Genomic DNA, 17,870 nt, shown 5'->3' with positions numbered 1-17,870 from the left:
ACCAAATACCCTCCAGTTATCTACAAGTAGAGCTTTCATAAAAGACACTCTGAAGACTCAGCCAATCACTATGAATGAAGGTAGTATCACAAAGCCCCAGATATGTGCTTAGGAAATAATCAAAAGGACAGGTTTTAGAATCAGAGATTTATTTATTCATTAAACAAGTATTTATTGAGTGTGTACTATATGACACGCTTTGTTCCAGGCATTAGGAAGACCTTAGCCAGTAAAAAACAGTAAAAATCCCTATCTTTGGATGTTTATGTAATTCCCTATTATATGTTTACAATTTTACCCTTCCCCCAACTTTACTTAGGCCAGCTTCAGTTTCTTTTTTTTTTTCTTTGTATACAACAGTCTCCTTCTATAAAAGTAACACAGTAACCTAATGGCAGAAAGTACAAACAAATCAATGAGGAAAATCATTAACACATCTGTGTTAGTTTGTTAAGTTGACAGAATGCAATATGCTAATGTCTTCCAAAAACAAGAATTTAATAAGCTACAAGTTTACATTCTAGTGCAGAGAAAATGTCCAAACTAAGGCATCCAGGGAAAGAAACCTTAATTCAATGAAGGCCAATGGGTCTGGAATACCTCTGTCAGCTGGGAAGGCAGGTAGCTGGTATCTGCTGGTTCCCTGCTCCTGGACTCTGGTGCTTTCAATCTCTGTTTCCTGAGGGGGTTCCTGATCCATTATCTGTGGGCTTTCACTTAGCTCCTCCAGGACACAACTCTGGGTTCTGGCCTGCTCAGCATTTCATGGGAAGGCATGTGATGCTGCCCCCCGAGCTCCATGTCACTAGGCTTCATGTCCACCGGGCCACACGTCTGCCAGCCCCCCATCTCCAAATGTCCAGGTCTCACATCAGCTCTGTCAGCTCTGAAACAACTGCCCTCCAAGCGTCTGCATCAGCTCTGCTCTAAGCTCTCTCCAAAATGTTTCCTCTTTTAAAGGACTCCAGTAAACTAATCAAGATCCACCTGGAATGGGTGGGGTCAGATCACCACCCACAATTAGCATGTCAGATCTCCCTGGAGATAATCTAATCAGAAGTTTCCACCCTGCACTTTTGAATCAGGATTAAAAGAAACCTTGCCTCCCTTTGCTGGGGCACATAATACTTTCAAATCAGCACAACGTCAATAAAAACTTGAGAAGAAAAATGAAGTGGCAATTCACTCAAGTAATACAAATAGCCAAGAATTATGAAAGGATTTTTTACTAGTAAGCAAAAAAAAAGAAAATTAAAAGAAGAGGGTGCCACCCCCATCAATTTGATATAGGCAAAAATCCAATACCAAATGTTGATAAGGATATAAAGAAAGTAGACTTTGAAGCACTGTAGAAAATAAATGTATATTCTTCCATTTAGCCACATTTACCATAATTGTAAATGTAGGTTACCTTTGACCTGCAATTCTATGCCTATAAATTCATCATAAGGAGATAATCCGGAAAGTAAACAAAATAAGCAAATGTACAAGAAGAGTCATTATAGCTTTTTTTAGAGTAGCAAATTTTGTAAATAACCTAATTACTCACCAATAAGCTATTATTATGTTTCCACACAGTGAATACTATGCATCTATTAAAAATAATATAATTACTTAACGAAATTAAAAGATGGCCCAAACTTTTAAAATGTATTAGTATAAAACAATTTAGAGTGATCTTATTTGTAAAAAAAAAAAGTATATTTATTATATATGTGTGTGTGAGGCATGTATATACATATGGAAAAGAATTGCAAAAATGTTTCTGTACTGAATGGCAATTGTAAAATGAGCAGTCAGTGTTGGTGATTTTATAACGAACCTCAGGATGCATGGTTGGGTTCAGAGATAGAATGCTTGCCTGGCATGCTGGGAGACCACGTTCAATTTCCAGTCCACGCAGGGAAAAAGAAAAACGATGGCAATCTCATCCACTACTGTTGAGAATATGAATTAATAAAATATTCCTTGAGGGCAATTTGGCTCTATTTATAAAAAGCCTTTAAAATGTGCATTTCATTTTATTCTGTGATTTCATGTTTAGGAATTTATTCTAAAGAAAAGAGTATGAATGCTGATAATACACATATTTATATAAATATATTTATATACGTATAAAACAGCTTATAGATGAGATGCCTGGGAGGTGGGGGATAAAAAAACCTTAATATTCAACAATAGAGATTTTTTTATCATACATCTTTCTTTTCATTAAAAAAAAAATGACATTAAAGTTTGAGAGGTTTGGGTTTGGTCCTTGTGTGGTCGCCAATGCTAAGGGGATGGCAGAACTGAGTCCCCAGAAATGTAAAAGCATCATTTTAAAGTTAGTAGCAATCACAATGTCAAGTTTGAAGGCCGAAGTCAAATCATGGGAATATCCACAGACATGTGGGAGGGTACAGGCTCCAGCTCTGGGGGATCAACAAGAATGGAAATTCCTTGGAGAAGATAAATGAACAAAACAGGAACTGGCACCAAAACGGTCTGATGAGAGAAGCTCACCAGGAGGATAGGGATCCTCCTCTTTCCTGCTACTCCTTAAGGGGGGAGGAAGGTGACCCCAACAAGATAGCAGCTACTTAGATACCACATTGCTCCAAGGCTGGTCAAATGGCAATGCCAGAGGACGGAATTCCAGCTATAAATGGGGACAAACTTTTCCAATTTCTGCACAGCTTGTTTCTCGATTCCAGTACTTCCTCATGATTATCCTTCTCTAAGCTTTCATAATTCATGATGACCGTGTTCATGGTGAAAGAGAAGCCAAAAATTCAAAGTCCATAGTGCCATGCAACTATAACTTCTGGTACATCAGGTCCCAGTGTCTGCAGCAGATGAGACTCTGCAATGGTCTCAAAGTTGGGGCCCCCTACCATCACAAAGGGGCCTTCCTGTAGCTCTCGCTGCTCCCCCACCCCATTTGTTTCCAAGCACAGTTAGCCTTCTGACTCAGATTGCGATCATAAGCATCAGACAATGCAGGAAAATGATGGCCAGACCTTTCATCATTGGGGGCTCTGAAAGGGTTTTGGCCAGAGAAAACAGACATGTTGATATGGTCACAGATCAGCATGATATCTTCAACCTCGAACTTAAGAGTTGAGCCCTCCAGTTGCATTGGTGATTACTAGGGATTCTCACCCATAAGTCAGAAAACCCACACTCGGAATGTTACTTTCCAGAGCAGGCAACCTTCATGAAAGTGGAATCTGTCCTGCATCACCACACAGGATTAGTCATTCAGGAACCCAAATACCCATTGTCCAACAGGAATTGGTACTCTATTTTGAGAGAAGTTGTGTATCTCAGTGTAGTCAAAGTTCTGGGCCTGAGTTACTTTATGAACCAGACCTCCTAACACAGAACCACAGATCTCAGCCACTTAAGGCCAGTGCTTTCTGTGGAATAGAAGCCATTCTGTAGTGTTCTGATAATCTCCATATGTGAATTCTTTCTCCATGGTCCTGCCTGCGCCTTCTTGATGAGCCAGCTGTATTCCATTTTGCTAAACTGCAGTCGCTGGGTGTGGTTGACACTAGTCAACAATAAGGATTTGAGTAAATAAAATATCATATGTTTATAATGCATAATATTAGGTAATTATGTTTACCATGGAAAATGTTTAACATGGAAAAAGATTCACAATAAATAAGTGGAAAAAGTTTTAAAACTATGTTCCTTTTTGTCACAAGCTGGTAAAAGATAATAAATACATGTACAAAAGAATTAAAAGCAAAATCTGAAACAACTTCAACAAGATATTCATAGTAATTATCTCTGAGTCAGCTGTTTTCATTTTCCTTTAAATTCTCTACAATGATCATGTTTCATGTTTGAAATAAGAAAAAAGTCATTTAGAAGTATACTGAAATCCTTAACAGCAGGTAAGCTTAAAAAAAAAGAAAAAGGTAAACTTAAAAAAAAAAAGAAAAAGGGACATTTGAAAGCAGCTAAATGAAAAGACCCTCCGTTTAAAAAACGACAGACCTTTTAGAGAAGAAAGAGCACTGGACCAAGGTTCCCACACTAAATTGCTGGGAACCTAAGAGTCATCGTTAAGTGATCTGAATCTGTGACTTCATCTGCAAAGTTCAGATTGGACTTAAGGTCTCTTTCACCTCTTACCTTTCCTGAGTCTAGGTATTAGCCTTTATTCTGTATAAAGAAAATAAGTCACTATTAGCAGTGGGCAGATATTAGGTTGGCGGTTGTCTGCGGAGCTATTCACTTAAGGATTTATCAAAAGATGCTTTCAAAAGAGAAAATTTGTAAATGTGGAGAAAAATATGTTTTTTTCAGCAGCCTGTTCTACCAGGCATGGTGCTTGATTTTGAGGGCAGAGAATTACATGAAAAAGAAATACAAGAGCACCCTCACGGAATGTCAGTCTGGTGGGGGAAACAATTATAATAAAGAGTGATAAATGACAACAGCCTTCAAAGATGACTATCCATCTTTGGGAAGAGTATTTCAACATAGAGGGTTAAGCATGTACACTCGAGAAAGGCTATGGCTGACACACGCAAACGGTTACAGCACAGATAACTTCAGGCGGATCGGAGAAAGTCAACGTGGTAAGCGTCTGCCCGGCTGCTCTTAGGCGCCGGAGGCACTATTGGCCAGGTTTCCGGCCAATCTCAGTTCCTTGATCAATTTAAGTCCCGCCCATCCCTGAGAGACCTGACAGCTTTGAAGTCCCGGATGTGGTGAAGGTCTATCGATGCCTCTGGAATAGACTGCCCTGCCCTGCGTTGCCGCGGTCAAATTCTCGCAGACTTCTCTGTCGACCGCCGAGCGGTAGTTTCGGCGTCGCGCCTCGATCGGGAGCTTTTCAGGAGGCCGCAGCCGGTCCCGCGCAGGAACGATGGTGCGTTTAGTCTCCAGCTCTAGCAGGATTGGGTTTGAGGTCCGGTGGCTTGGGAGATGTCGAACCGTCTTTCCTGTCATCTTCAGAGCGGACCGGGGCCATGGGGCATGGGAGCCTGAGCCGACGCGAGGGCCCGGGCAGTGATTCAGCATCTCCGGCCAGGCCGGTCGAGAGTCGGTCCGCTGCGGCCTTTTCCCCGGGACTTATTTCGCTTCCCAGTGGTCTGGGACAGTTCCTTACTCTATCAGCTAGCCCAGTCTTCCCTTCAGCGTCTTTCAGTGAAGTAAATCCCGAACGGTCCAGTATGGCTTCTCGTGTTCTGTGTGGGAGAGATGAGGAGAAAATAGGGTCTTGGAGGCCCCCCAGTACCCCCAGTGAGAACTTGACTCAGAGTTTGGGTTCCTGAACGGCGCCGATTTTCCTTGTGGACCAGGAAATGATCATTAATGATGAATGAATGATTTATCATATCCCTATGATTTATAATTATTCTCATCCCTAGGGCTTAATCAGAAAAGGCCCTTTTCAATCACTTTGTCCAGTAAACTAGTTTTAGAGATGGGAAACCAAGAGTGAGAGCCGGAGTGCTAGAATGAGGGTTACATGATAGGGCTCTGGGCTTCCAGTTGTGTGTTTGCCTTTCCGGCAGCACTCAATCCTTTCATCCCAGTGATTGTTCTCTCCAGTACTATGCTTCTAGACTTGTTTTAATACCATCATTATAATAGTAATGGTTCTGTTGCTGTAATTACTTGTGTCCACCTCTAACTTCCTGAGGACATTTTTGTGTTTGTTGATTAATATTTATGTGTTTACACATACAAACACTGTTTTACATGTAGTGGGAGTTCAAAGAGAAGTCGGACATGCCCCTATTCATAATAGAAAAAAGAAAGGAAGTGTATATAAAGAACTATGGGAGCGTGTGCTGAGATTTTTGGAGAGACGGAGAATTCAAGATTAAAATATTTGAGCTGATTTAAGGAAGAAGTAGGGGTTGGGGGGATTTATTAGAGCCCAGGGTAAATGAATGCATAAGCAAAAACATAAAGGAAAGTTGACAGTTATGAACTTTGGTATTCAACCTAAAAATATATGCTGTGGAGAGTGGTACAATAGGAATTTGGGAAAGTAAGTTCTGTCCAGCTCTGCCTACACTCCTCTTCTTTCCCCATCCCCAACCCACCTCCTCCTCATAAATGTTTGTGGGATTGTCTTGCAACTGAACACAGTAGTGATCTTATATAAGGTTACGTTAATAGACTTGGGTTAATGTTGAATGCAGAGGATTCAAGAACATTTATTTCTTAATGATAGCACATTTTAAGAATTGAGATTTGTAATGTTCTTATATTAATAGCTCTTTTTTTCCTTCACTTTCAGTTTCGCAACCAGTATGACAATGATGTCACTGTTTGGAGCCCTCAGGTAGAATAATAGATTTTATACCATTTCTATGACGTGACTTTTGGTGGCTGCAATATGTTTAGAGATTCATAAGATTGGATACTGTAAGAAAATGGAATATAATCATTTCAGACATCCTGGAACTTTTATTTATCATTAAATTTCCTGGTTTTAAAAAAATTATTTGAGGTTTAACTATGCTTGCCTGAGTTTTGAGAGCTCTAAATTAGGTTTTACTTTATAAATGTGTCTTCTGAGATGTGAGGTTTTTTTTTCCACTCTTTAGGGCAGGATTCATCAAATTGAATATGCAATGGAAGCTGTCAAGCAAGGGTCAGCTACAGTTGGTCTGAAATCAAAAACCCATGCAGTGTTGGTTGCATTGAAGGTAAGTAAACAGCAAATCTGTCTTCTCCTTTGAAAAACATAGCTACGAAATGTAAAGTCCACTGTATACACGGTAAAGTTGTAAACTTGTCTTTATGTCTTATAATGTTTTTATTTAGAGGGCACAATCAGAGCTTGCAGCCCATCAAAAAAAAATTCTCCATGTTGACAACCATATTGGTATCTCAATTGCGGGGCTTACTGCTGATGCTAGACTGCTATGGTGAGTATGGTTATTTAAAAAAAAAAAAAGAAACACTCCCTTTAGATTTATAATTGATTATTCTCTGTTTCTAGAAAAGATCCAAATAAAGTGTTGTAGGAAGTTGTTTGCTAAAAGGTGTATAAAGATTGTAAATGCCTTAGTGCTTGGGCTGATTTACTAAGTATTCAGTTTCTCCATCCCTGTAGTAGTAACTAATAGAATTAGCCATATTAATAATATGCTTTTGAGAAGTCATTGAATGAAGTAATGCTTGTTAAATCAGTGTATATTAATTTTAATATTTTAATAATGCTATGTTTAAGACAAGCTTGAAATTTTTCTCTAGTTTCCAAGAATGAACTGAACCACCCTTGGTTTCTTCCATATATCAATTTTTATTAGACTTTTATTATTTGCAAAACTTAATAATCAAACAAGGATCTTGTTCTCAAGAAGCTTAAAATCTAACTTAACTCTACATAATAAGTATAATGTCTATGATACAATGTGCAAAGTGGTGAGTTTTGTAAAAGTAACAGATAAATTTCCACTAGAGTCCATAGGAGCTAGAGATTTTTTTTCTAATTGAGAAGCAATATATAAATGAAGAGCTGGAGTCTCTGTAAATCATGTAGCTTTTTACTCAGTATTTTCTTTCTCAAGATTATTTTTAAACAGCCTAACTTGTAGAGCACTTAACATAGTGCCTTTCAAGTAGTATGTGAACATGTGTATGTTGGGGGTGGTGGTGAGATTTAGCTAAACTAAACTCATGTCCATGATTAATTAAGAAAGTAATTTAAAGGCAAAATAGTAATGCTGATGTTTAAAATTTTCAAGTTATCCAGCCAGACCCTTGCTCTAAGTCATCTTGACAGCATTGTACTTTTCCATCTACTCTTGAAAATGTAGAATGTGTTACATTGTCAAACATTTCACGAATACAGGGATTCAAGCAAAACCCTTTACACCAGTACTACCCTGCAAAATAATATAATGCAATCTACATAAATAATTTAAAATTTTCTGGTGACTATATCTTTTAAAAGTCAAAAGAAACAGGAGAAAATATAAATTTTTTTGTTACTAAGTATTTGAAATTTGATGTGTATTTTGTACTTAAACAGCATATCTCAATTCAGACTAGTCATTTCTCAGGTGCTCATCAGCCACAGGTTGATAGTAGCTGCCATGTTGGACAGTGTAGTTTTAGACACCTTGGAAAATGGACTTAAATAAAAGTTTTGAATAGTTTGCTGCCTTTGGTTAAAATTTGATCATGCAATATGACATACGCATAAATTGGATAAAGCAACATGGAAAGAAAGGAGCATACCCATTTCTTATTGTTTATCCTCTTGGCTTTAATAGTTAGGCATGAAATCCCCTTTGCCCAGTGTTCTTGTGTGAATCTTGGCAGGTTTAATGATGAGACTACAGTCTAGTGTTAAGCCTCTCCTTTAAAGCTCTGCTTACAGAGAGACGTAACGTTGGCAGGAACATGTTAAGGTGTCTTCTAATATGGAATCTATTTCTCATAATTGCTGTACTGGGGAAATGTTAGTCTGCTTTCAGAGAAAAAGCAATATAGGTATTCTTTTGCTGGTTCAAGAGCTAGAATTAAGACAAACTTGCTGACAGTGGGAAGGATAAGAGAAGAGCGATTGTTTTTATTCTCTTGCTCAGTCCTTTCTTCTCTATTCTGTAAAGTGCTCTGAGACAAAGGTTTTCTAGAGCTAAGACATACTTTAGTCTTTTTACAAACCTCATTTCGTCTCAGACATTGGTTCAAAAATGTATTCTTATGGTTGTGTTTCTCTTACCTTTCTGATTTCTTTATACAGAGGTAATCCATATAAACGATGAAAGGAAGCAAAAATGAAACCAAACTATTTTATTTAGATTGGATTAACTCTTAGGTTTGAAATTACTAATAAAATCCTGTTTCCTTTTTAGTAATTTCATGCGCCAGGAATGTTTGGATTCCAGATTTGTATTTGACAGACCTCTTCCCGTGTCTCGTCTTGTTTCTCTAATTGGAAGCAGTATCCTTTTTATGTTAGCATTTATAAGCATGACCTTTAAAGGGTTTCGATATGTAATCCATCTATTAGTTATTCAGAATATAATATATAACAAAGTTAGTTAATTTTTAATAATATTTAAATTTGGAAGTCATTTTCCACATATTGTATGTTCAATTATATAGAGAGAGGGGTGGGAACAGTTGTAGAAGAATGGGTTCTAAATAAGGAAATACATAGACTCTTTCATTAGCCGTTACAAGCAATTGATATTTTCCAGATATAAATAAGGCCAGTTTCAGGAAAACTATCCTAGCATCATTTTTAGAGTGAATTTAAAGTTTCTTATTAGTGGTTCAAGATGTACCAAAAGTCTAAAAGTTTTGGACATGTCATTTCCAAAAAAATGAGTTACTAAATGGGAAGAGTTTGGTAGTGTGCGTTCTTGAATTTGATGGAGGATCAAAAATTTAATATTGGGCAGGCCATGGTGGCTCAGCAGGCAGGAATGCTTGCCTGCCATACCAGAGGACCCGGGTTCAATTCCCGGTGCCTGCCCATGTAAAAAAAAAAAAAAACAAACAAAAAAAATTAGTATTATACAAAGAAATGCCGCTGCTGTATTTTATTTTTTTCTTCTTGTGTTTAACTTATGGTCCGTTTTACGGCAACTAAGAAAAAAGCCAGAGACCATGGTTAATCATGTTTAATTGGCTTGAGCTATGTTGAAAATAAAGATAGTACTTTATTTCTTGTTAGAGTAGGCTCTTTAACTGGTTTAAGAGACCCAGATACCAACACAACGATATGGTCGAAGACCATACGGTGTGGGACTGCTCATTGCTGGTTATGATGTAAGTGCATAGTGTGTTGTTATAACAGATTTTTTTTCTAACTATAGAAATTTTGTATTTCTGTCCAACCAAAGTCAAGAATTATAAAGTATATATTTTTATTTTTGTAGGATATGGGCCCTCATATTTTCCAAACCTGTCCATCTGCTAACTATTTTGATTGCAGAGCTATGTCCATTGGAGCCCGTTCTCAATCAGCTCGTACTTACTTGGAAAGACATATGTCTGAGTTTATGGAGTGTAAGTGACAGCCTTGCTGCTTTTTTTTTTTAGCCCTACCCCCGACTCCAGTCTTTACGTCATAAATAAACACATGTCCAAAATGAAGAAAACTATCAGCCTTCAAGAAAGAGTTTTATAAAATTAAATCCATGAAGTGTTTGTCACATACTAGTTTTTCCCCTTTTTGGTCACTATGGTAGATTCAATCACTAGTAGTACTTTTTTCAAAATATAAATATATAACCCCAACCTAGAAAATTCTTGATTCAGTTGGTCTTAATTTTGCCCCAGCCAGAGTTGAGAACTCTGTACTAGAACACTGTACTAGAACACTGTACTAGATTGCTATTATGAATTCTGTTTCCAACTTTTAGCTTTCTGTGATTCTGTTCTTACTTTTAGCCACACAGATATTTCTATAGCAAGTAGTCCATAAGCAATTGGTAAAAAGGCAGTAAAGCTATTGTAAAAAAAGTAAAAAAAATGTAAGATGTGATAATAGGGCGGGTTTTCAGGTGCTCTGCTTCACATTGGAAGCTTTAACATTTCTCTTTTTTTTTTTTAACACTTAACCGAACTTTAACATTTCTCTTTAGCTTCCTATTGGTTTTCTTGTGGCATTAAGGACTCCTTAATGCAATATATAGCATTCTAAGGAAGAAATCGAAGATCTGTGAATTTAGAAAAATAGATGCCTTATTAATAGTATTCAAAGCAAACTGCTGTAAATTAATATAGGTTTAACTTTGGGAGAAGGTGTTGTTTGGTCCTATCAGCTTGGGAGATGCTGGGTTAAAAGTAAACATTTTTAATTATGGTAAGTGGGTCAGGGGTTCCCAAGATAATCCCAACATTTGGAGTCTCTGGGACTCATGAGACTCAGCATATACTTGTACTCATGGCTAAGATTTGTAGTAAGAATAAAATAAGGATATACAGCCTGATTAATTAAGGAAAAAGGGAGATCCTAAAGGAATCCATGCTTAATTTCCTGTGCTTTTTCCCTTCCATAATGGATCACAGAGCACACTCAGTAACAAAAATATAGTAATATATGTTTTTGCCCAGGGAAGCTCATTAGATACTTATTGTCCAAGATTTTGATTGAGAGCTGAGGAAGTAAGCATCCTCTGTCTAGCACATTCCAATCTGGAGGGCAGTTAATAAGGATTATACTGAATCTTTTGATCAATTTGAGGAGTGTTCTAGTTTGCTAGCTGCCAGAATGCAATATACCATAAACGAAATGGCTTTTAAAGGGGGAATTGAATAGTTGGTAGTTTACAGTTCTAAGGCTGAGAAAATGTCCCAGTTAATGTAGTCTTTAGAAATGTCCAATTTAAGGCATCCAGGGAAAGATACCTTGGTTCAAGAAGGCTAATGAAGTTCAGGGTTTCTTTCTCAAGTGAGAAGGCACATGGCGAACACAGTCATGGTTTCTGTCTTGGCTGGAAGGGCACATGGTGAGCAAGGCATCATCTGCTAGCTTTCTCTCCTGGCTTCCTGTTTCATGAAGCTCCCCAGGAGGCATTTTCCTTCTTCATCTCCAAAGGTTGCTGGCTTGTGGGCTCTCATGGCTATGTCATTCTTCTCTGGCTGTCTCTGAATCTCCCATTCTCCAAAATGTTTCCTCTTTTATAGGACTCCAATAAACCAATCAAGATCCACCCAAATGGGTGGAGACATGTCGTCACCTAATCCAATTTAACAACCACTCTTGATCTGATTACAGTTTCAAACATGCACACAGTATTGAATAGAGATTGGTCTACCTTTATGAAATGGGATTTTGATTAAAACATGGCTTTTCTAGGGGGCATACTTCCTTTCAAACCAGTACAAGGAGTATTACCATCTTAATATTATAAGGCTTTTAATCCAGAAACATTGGATGTTTTTCCATTTATTTAGGTTTTTAATTCTTTCAACAATGTTTTGTACTTTTCTGTATGCAAGTCTTATACTTCTTGTATAAGTAATTATAAGAAATAATTGTTAATTTATTACATATAGGTAATTTGAATGAACTGGTTAAACATGGTCTCCGTGCCTTAAGAGAAACACTTCCTGCAGAGCAGGACTTAACTACAAAGGTAAATGAATTTATTTTTGGTATAAAGTAAACTAACAAACAGTAAATCTGATGCAGAATGACTTTCATATCTTCAGCAGAGAGGTATATCTTGGTATTATTAATTCAGTCAACAAATATACATATATATTGAGCACTTACATGTGCAAGGCACTTTCTAGGCATTGGGAATATAGCAGACATAACATGCAAAAATATTGGCCCTTATGGAACATACATTCCTTTGTGGAATGATATTATACATAAATAAATTATATAGTATATTAGAAGTTAAGAAATACTTTAGGAAAAAATAAAACAGATTAAGAGAAAAAGAAATGACTGTTTAGTTATAGGTAAGTACTGTGGCAGGGGGAATGTAATTTAGAATAGGATGGTCAAGGAAGGCCTCACTGAGAAGGTGAAATTTGAGCAAAAGACCTAACAGAGGGGAGGGAGTAAGTCATGCAATTATCTAGAGTAAGGTCAATTTCCAGGAGAAAAAATACAAGTGCAAAATCCCCAAGGCCAGAAAATTATTAGTGTTCAAGGCTAGTAATGTTAGTTAGACTCAGTAGCAAGGAGTGGGGGGAGGGGAGTAGAAGGAAAGAGTTCAGAGAGGTAATTGAACCCAGGTTATGTACGTCCTATAAACCATTGTAGGCACTTGACTGAGTTGTTAGAGAAATACCAAGATTTGATTTAGGTTTTATGAGATTCACTTTGGTTGCCATTTTGAAAACAGATTTTAGTGGGTACACCGGTAGAAATAGCCTTAAGGCTGCTATAAATCAGGTGAGATCATGGTAGATTGAGGCAGAGTGATAGAGTTGAAGATGATAGATAGTGGTTCACTACTAGATAGGTTTTGAAATTAGAGCCAAAAAGATTTACGAACGAATTAGTTATGGGGTATGAATGGAAGAAAAAAAAGGATGTCTCCAGAGCTTTTGGCTTGATAAACTATAAAGAGAGATTTAAGATATTTTGAGATGGGTAAGACTGGGAGGAATGGGTTTGGGCTGGGAGTTACATTGGAAGATCAGGCACTCAGTTTAGGACATGTAAAGTTTGAAATACCTGTTGTTTGTCCAGTTGAGGTATAGAATAAGCTGTTGGATATGCACTCTTAGAGTTTGGTATAGAATGGCCTAGTCTAGCTAGAGATAGAAATTTTGGAATCTTTATGTGAGAATGGTATTTAAAACCACAAGACTGGACTAGATGAGATTCCTAAAGGAATGAGCTTGTTAGACAGTAGGTTTGAGTACTGGGCCGTGGGTACTGTAACATTTTAGAAATTGGGAGATGAGTAGGAATCAGCAAAAGAGACTGAAAAGGATGGAAAATTTGGAAAATGAGGTATCCTTGAAAGCAAATGAAACTTTCCAGGAGGAAATGATCAACTATGTCAAAAACTAATAGATCAGAGAAGGTATAGATTGAGAATATACCAGTGAATTAGCAGTGATGTAGTCATTGGGAACTTGACAAAGCAGTTTTAATGTAATGGTGGGACAAAGGCCTGATAGGAATGGAATTAGGAGAGAATGGGAGAAGAAAAATTGGTGACAACTCTTTGGAGAAGATTATCTGTTGGGAGTCTAGAGAAATGGGGTAGTGACTGGAAAATAATATAGTAAGGATTTTTTGTGCGTTGTTTTTCTTAAGATGGGGGAAATTACAATATGTCGCATGGTAATGAGAATAATCAGGTGTGAAGAGAAGAATTTTCTGTTGGGAAAATAGAAGAAAAACTGCTGGAACGATGTCCTTGAATAGTGCACAGGTGGAAGGCTGCCTCTTAGAGAGGAATGTTGATGTGTTCGTTCATAGTAACAGAAATGGGAGAGTACCTAAGGACATAGATGCAGCAAAGAGAATAGCTACAGTGCAGCTTGTGAAAGTTCTGTTTTAATTACTTCTGTTTTCTTGGTGAAATAGGAAGTTTATCAGCTGAAAAGACAGAGAATGTAGAAAGAGTTGTTCAGGAGAGTGGGTAATTGGATTATCTAGGAAAATGTACAATGTGATTCAGGAACCTCTAAAGGCCTACTTGAGGTGAATGATCATCAATGAAAGTGAGATCAGTCACTGTTACATCTATTTTAATATAGTGATTGGATAATTATTTAATGTCTATGTGAAGACTTTGGCATGCATAATCTTTTTTAAAGCATTTTTTCCTATTGTAAAAAGTAATGAATATTCTTTCCAGAACAAATTAGGGAAATGCATTAAATTGTTTGTATTTGTTTAAAATACGTATAATGCCATCATCCCAAAACAACTGTCATTTAAATTTGAGTATGCAGTTGACTTTTGACATTCACAATTTGGAAAAATCTGTACCTGATTTCATGTTTTATTGAATCATAGGGAAAGGCCTATATATCCTTATACATCAAGGTTTCACTGAAATTTTAATCTCACAGGAATTGTTTTTGCTCTGGTTACCATTCACTGAACATTTTTTTTTTTTTTTTTTTTTTTTTTTTTTTTAAAGGAAAGACAGAGAGAAGGAAGGAAGGAAGGAAGGAAGAAAGGGAAACATTTTCTTGTTTTTTATTGTATTCTGTTTCTCCGTATTTGTTACATGGGCTGGGGCCGGGAATCGAACCGAGGTCCTCTGGCATAGCAGGCAAGCACTTTGCCCGCTGAGCCACCGCGGCCCGCCCTTCACTGAACATTTTAAGAATTGCTCTTTAATTTTTCCATGTGTATAGTCAATAGTTCCAAGCCCTCACCAAATTCAATACTCTAGAACCCAAAACTAATTCTATTCCCTAATTAATAACCAGTCATTTCTTAGCTCAAACAAGAACAAATTTGATTATTTCTTAGGGGTAAGGCTAACTTTCTAGCCAAGTGGTGTGTTCCCTCACACAGATCTTCGGCACGTTCCCATTGTAAGCCAGGTTGCATGACATAGACCTTTAGGGTTATTTGTGATGATCAAAACTGATTATTAAATCTGCAAATGGCAAGGGTCTACTACTTTCTTTATGGCTTACCCTCCCTACCCTGAAGTATATTTTAAGTCTTATTTAGATACTATGTAAAATTTTATTCTGCTTTTATTACCCATTTTAGCATAAACATTTTTAACTTTAAATTCTGTTTATTTTTTCTAAACTTTTCTTTACCATTCAGAATGTTTCCATTGGAATTGTTGGTAAAGACTTGGAATTTACAATCTATGATGATGATGATGTGTCTCCATTCCTGGAAGGTCTTGAAGAAAGACCACAGAGAAAGGCACAGGTATATAATATAACAAATTATAAACAGAAGAGACTTTAGTTCTATCTTAAGCTACTGTTCCTGTGTAAAAATCTACCAATTTTGTCTTTAATTATTGAGATGGATCTGTAATTCAAAGGGCAGTAGGAAAATTAAGAAATGAGTAAAGTATCAAAGAGAGTCAGTGATCTTTATAAATATGAAGAGGGAAAAGAATTGATGGTTTGATTATCTATTGCTATGTAATTAGTTACTCCAGAACTTACAGACTTAAAACAACAAACATTTCTCACCATTCTCTGGATTGACTGGGGCTCAGCTGGGTGATTCTTTTCCTGGTCTCACTTCTCAGTCATTACAGTCAGATGAAAGATGAGGCTGGGACATCCAAGTTGTCATTACTCATTTGTCTGGTGCCTGGGAGGAGCAGTTAGAAGACTAAGACCTCTGCTGGGATGGCTGGGCCTCTACCCATGTACTGTCAGGGGCTCTCTAACACTGTAGTTTGTCACAGGGCTTGCAGAAATTCAAAAGCTCAGAAGTGAAAACTGCTAGCTTTCTTAAGGTTGAGGCCCTAGCCTGGCACAACATCAATTCTATGAATTCAGTTGGTGTTGGTAAAAGGGAGTCACAGGGCCAGCCCAGATTCTGTGTGGGTGGAGACTAGGAGAAGTGGTTTATGGGTGTATAGCTTGGAAACTAAGTTGGTTCTTCACACATGTAAAAGGATCAGGAAGTATTCGTGAATATTGGGTTAAATATGGGTCTTGCTGGATATTTAGAATACACATTTGCTATTTATAGATGCTTATATGGTAGTTTTGTGATTGAAAATAAAAAGTGTCCTGTACAGAAATTTCTTCTATAGCATGCGTTGTTTCAAAGTTTGTATTATTTAAATTGCTGTTGATTGCAAAAACTAACAGTGGGAAGAATGCTTTTGAGTGTTAGTGGTAAAGAAGATAAGAATGTCTAAAAAGTGCTAATTGTTCTTTAAAGCTAGTAGTGATAATCTAAGGAATGTCTTTTTACCATTGAAAAAGAGCTCAAGATAAAATGATAAATGCCAGAATTTGGAATTCTTCAATCATATTTTGGTTTTCAGAACCATGAAATTATATCTGTTTAAAAAACAAAAAATCTTTGTTCAGAAATCTTAGCAAGACAATGAACTAAAATTAGGTATCCAGAATATCTCATTTCCTATCCCTTTTTCCCATTAATTAAAAAAAAATGTAATATTTGTGGTTAGAAGTGTATATTGATCTTAAAAATGTTCTTTTATTCATATTCTTTTTTTTCCCCCCTCTTAAGCCTGTTCAACCTTCTGATGAACCTGCAGAAAAGGCTGATGAACCAATGGAACATTAAGCGATAAACCAGATTATATGTGTATTATCAAATATGTAACAGTGCAGGAACATGAACCGGAATGACAATAATCTGTACTTTGAACCAAATGATGCAGAGTGGTGGAATGGTGTGTTTTAAGAATCAGCCTAGAAGTGAGTTTTTTCCAAGTAACCTAACTGAAACCATACAATGGAGCGCTTTTTTTCTTTGAGAGGGACTATATAATAATTTTCTAGAAAGTATAGGGTATCTATACTACCATTTTTATATGAAGAACCTAGTATCTTTGTGGTTTTAAAACTCAACTGTGAAATAAATTTGTTTCACCTGCTGGCGTAGTGGGTTTTTGTTTTTGTTTTTTCCAGGTGTCTTCAAGTGTAAATAGCAGTCTGACATTATAGTTACTCATTTGCCTTGTTTTCCAAATTAAATTATTTTTAGTTTTAGGGAAAATAATACCTCTTATCTATCATACAGCATTATAATAATTCCCCAAGGTATGGACTGGCTGCGTGAGAATCCATGAAGATTTGGTTCAGAATACAGCTTCCAGGATTCGCCCCAGAGATTCTGATTAAAACCTAAGAAACCACCACTTCCCGACAAATGTAGCAAGATAATTAATATGTGAACTGCTTTTCTTCCTAACCTGCAAGTGGCAGTAGTGATAGCTCTGGTCTCATTGTAGGGAACTATTGCCAAAATAACAGAAGGGAAACTTTAATCCCAATTCAGCATTTCTTATTTTCCCCACCCCCATCCAGCAGACTGCCTTCCCATGGAGCTATGTACTCTAATGAATAATATTTCAGAATAACCATGCAAAAAGAAATTAGAGGAAATCTGATTTTTAAAAAAAATCAGCAATCCAAACTTGCTGCTAAGAAGCCTAGAGGAATTATTTTATTTTTTGAAATACTGCATCTTTCTGGAGAGGAAATGTTCACTTATAGATAGGAACTGGGATTTTAGTCCTAATTCTATTTAGCTGCTAATGGCTTTGGACAGTTTACTTAGCCATATTTTAGTTATTGTGACAATTAAATGGAAGAATTTCTGTGAAAACACTTGTAAACTCTAAAATTCATTAAATGTTAGTTTAATATTTTTTACGTGTTGCCCAAATCTTAAAGTCTTAATAGGTTCAAATCTGACTTCTTAAAGGAAGAGTGGTAAGAAAAACTCCTGGCGGCCTTGTTGAGAAAGTCCTCTAAGTAGTGAATTTGTGTGAGAT

At 36.9% G+C, this 17,870-nt stretch overlaps 1 protein-coding gene and 1 pseudogene across 1 annotated transcript; one reads left to right on the top strand and one right to left on the bottom strand.

Moving 5' to 3' along the window:
- Positions 1-2,541: 2,541 nt before the first annotated feature.
- Positions 2,542-3,463, bottom strand: LOC143645235 (purine nucleoside phosphorylase pseudogene; annotated as a pseudogene).
- Positions 3,464-4,739: 1,276 nt separating this feature from the next.
- Positions 4,740-16,967, top strand: PSMA1 (proteasome 20S subunit alpha 1). Its single transcript, XM_077114069.1, has 10 exons — positions 4,740-4,870; positions 6,254-6,298; positions 6,564-6,665; positions 6,784-6,887; positions 8,826-8,914; positions 9,677-9,747; positions 9,858-9,987; positions 11,983-12,062; positions 15,194-15,304; positions 16,598-16,967. Exons 1-10 carry the CDS (start codon positions 4,868-4,870, stop codon positions 16,652-16,654), a joined length of 792 nt encoding a protein of 263 aa, XP_076970184.1. The 5' UTR covers positions 4,740-4,867; the 3' UTR covers positions 16,655-16,967.
- Positions 16,968-17,870: the final 903 nt, after the last annotated feature.

This window comes from Tamandua tetradactyla, chromosome 8 (genome assembly GCF_023851605.1).
Source record: "Tamandua tetradactyla isolate mTamTet1 chromosome 8, mTamTet1.pri, whole genome shotgun sequence".
NCBI classification, from domain to species: domain Eukaryota; kingdom Metazoa; phylum Chordata; class Mammalia; order Pilosa; family Myrmecophagidae; genus Tamandua; species Tamandua tetradactyla.
This window is presented reverse-complemented; position numbering and strand designations above follow the sequence as displayed.

Excerpts from the sequence above, each read along its gene's own strand:
- PSMA1 (XM_077114069.1), top strand. Across the intron at positions 6,299-6,563 it reads TCACTGTTTGGAGCCCTCAG|GGCAGGATTCATCAAATTGA; the intron begins GTAGAATAATAG and ends TCCACTCTTTAG. Across the intron at positions 15,305-16,597 it reads GACCACAGAGAAAGGCACAG|CCTGTTCAACCTTCTGATGA; the intron begins GTATATAATATA and ends CCCCCTCTTAAG.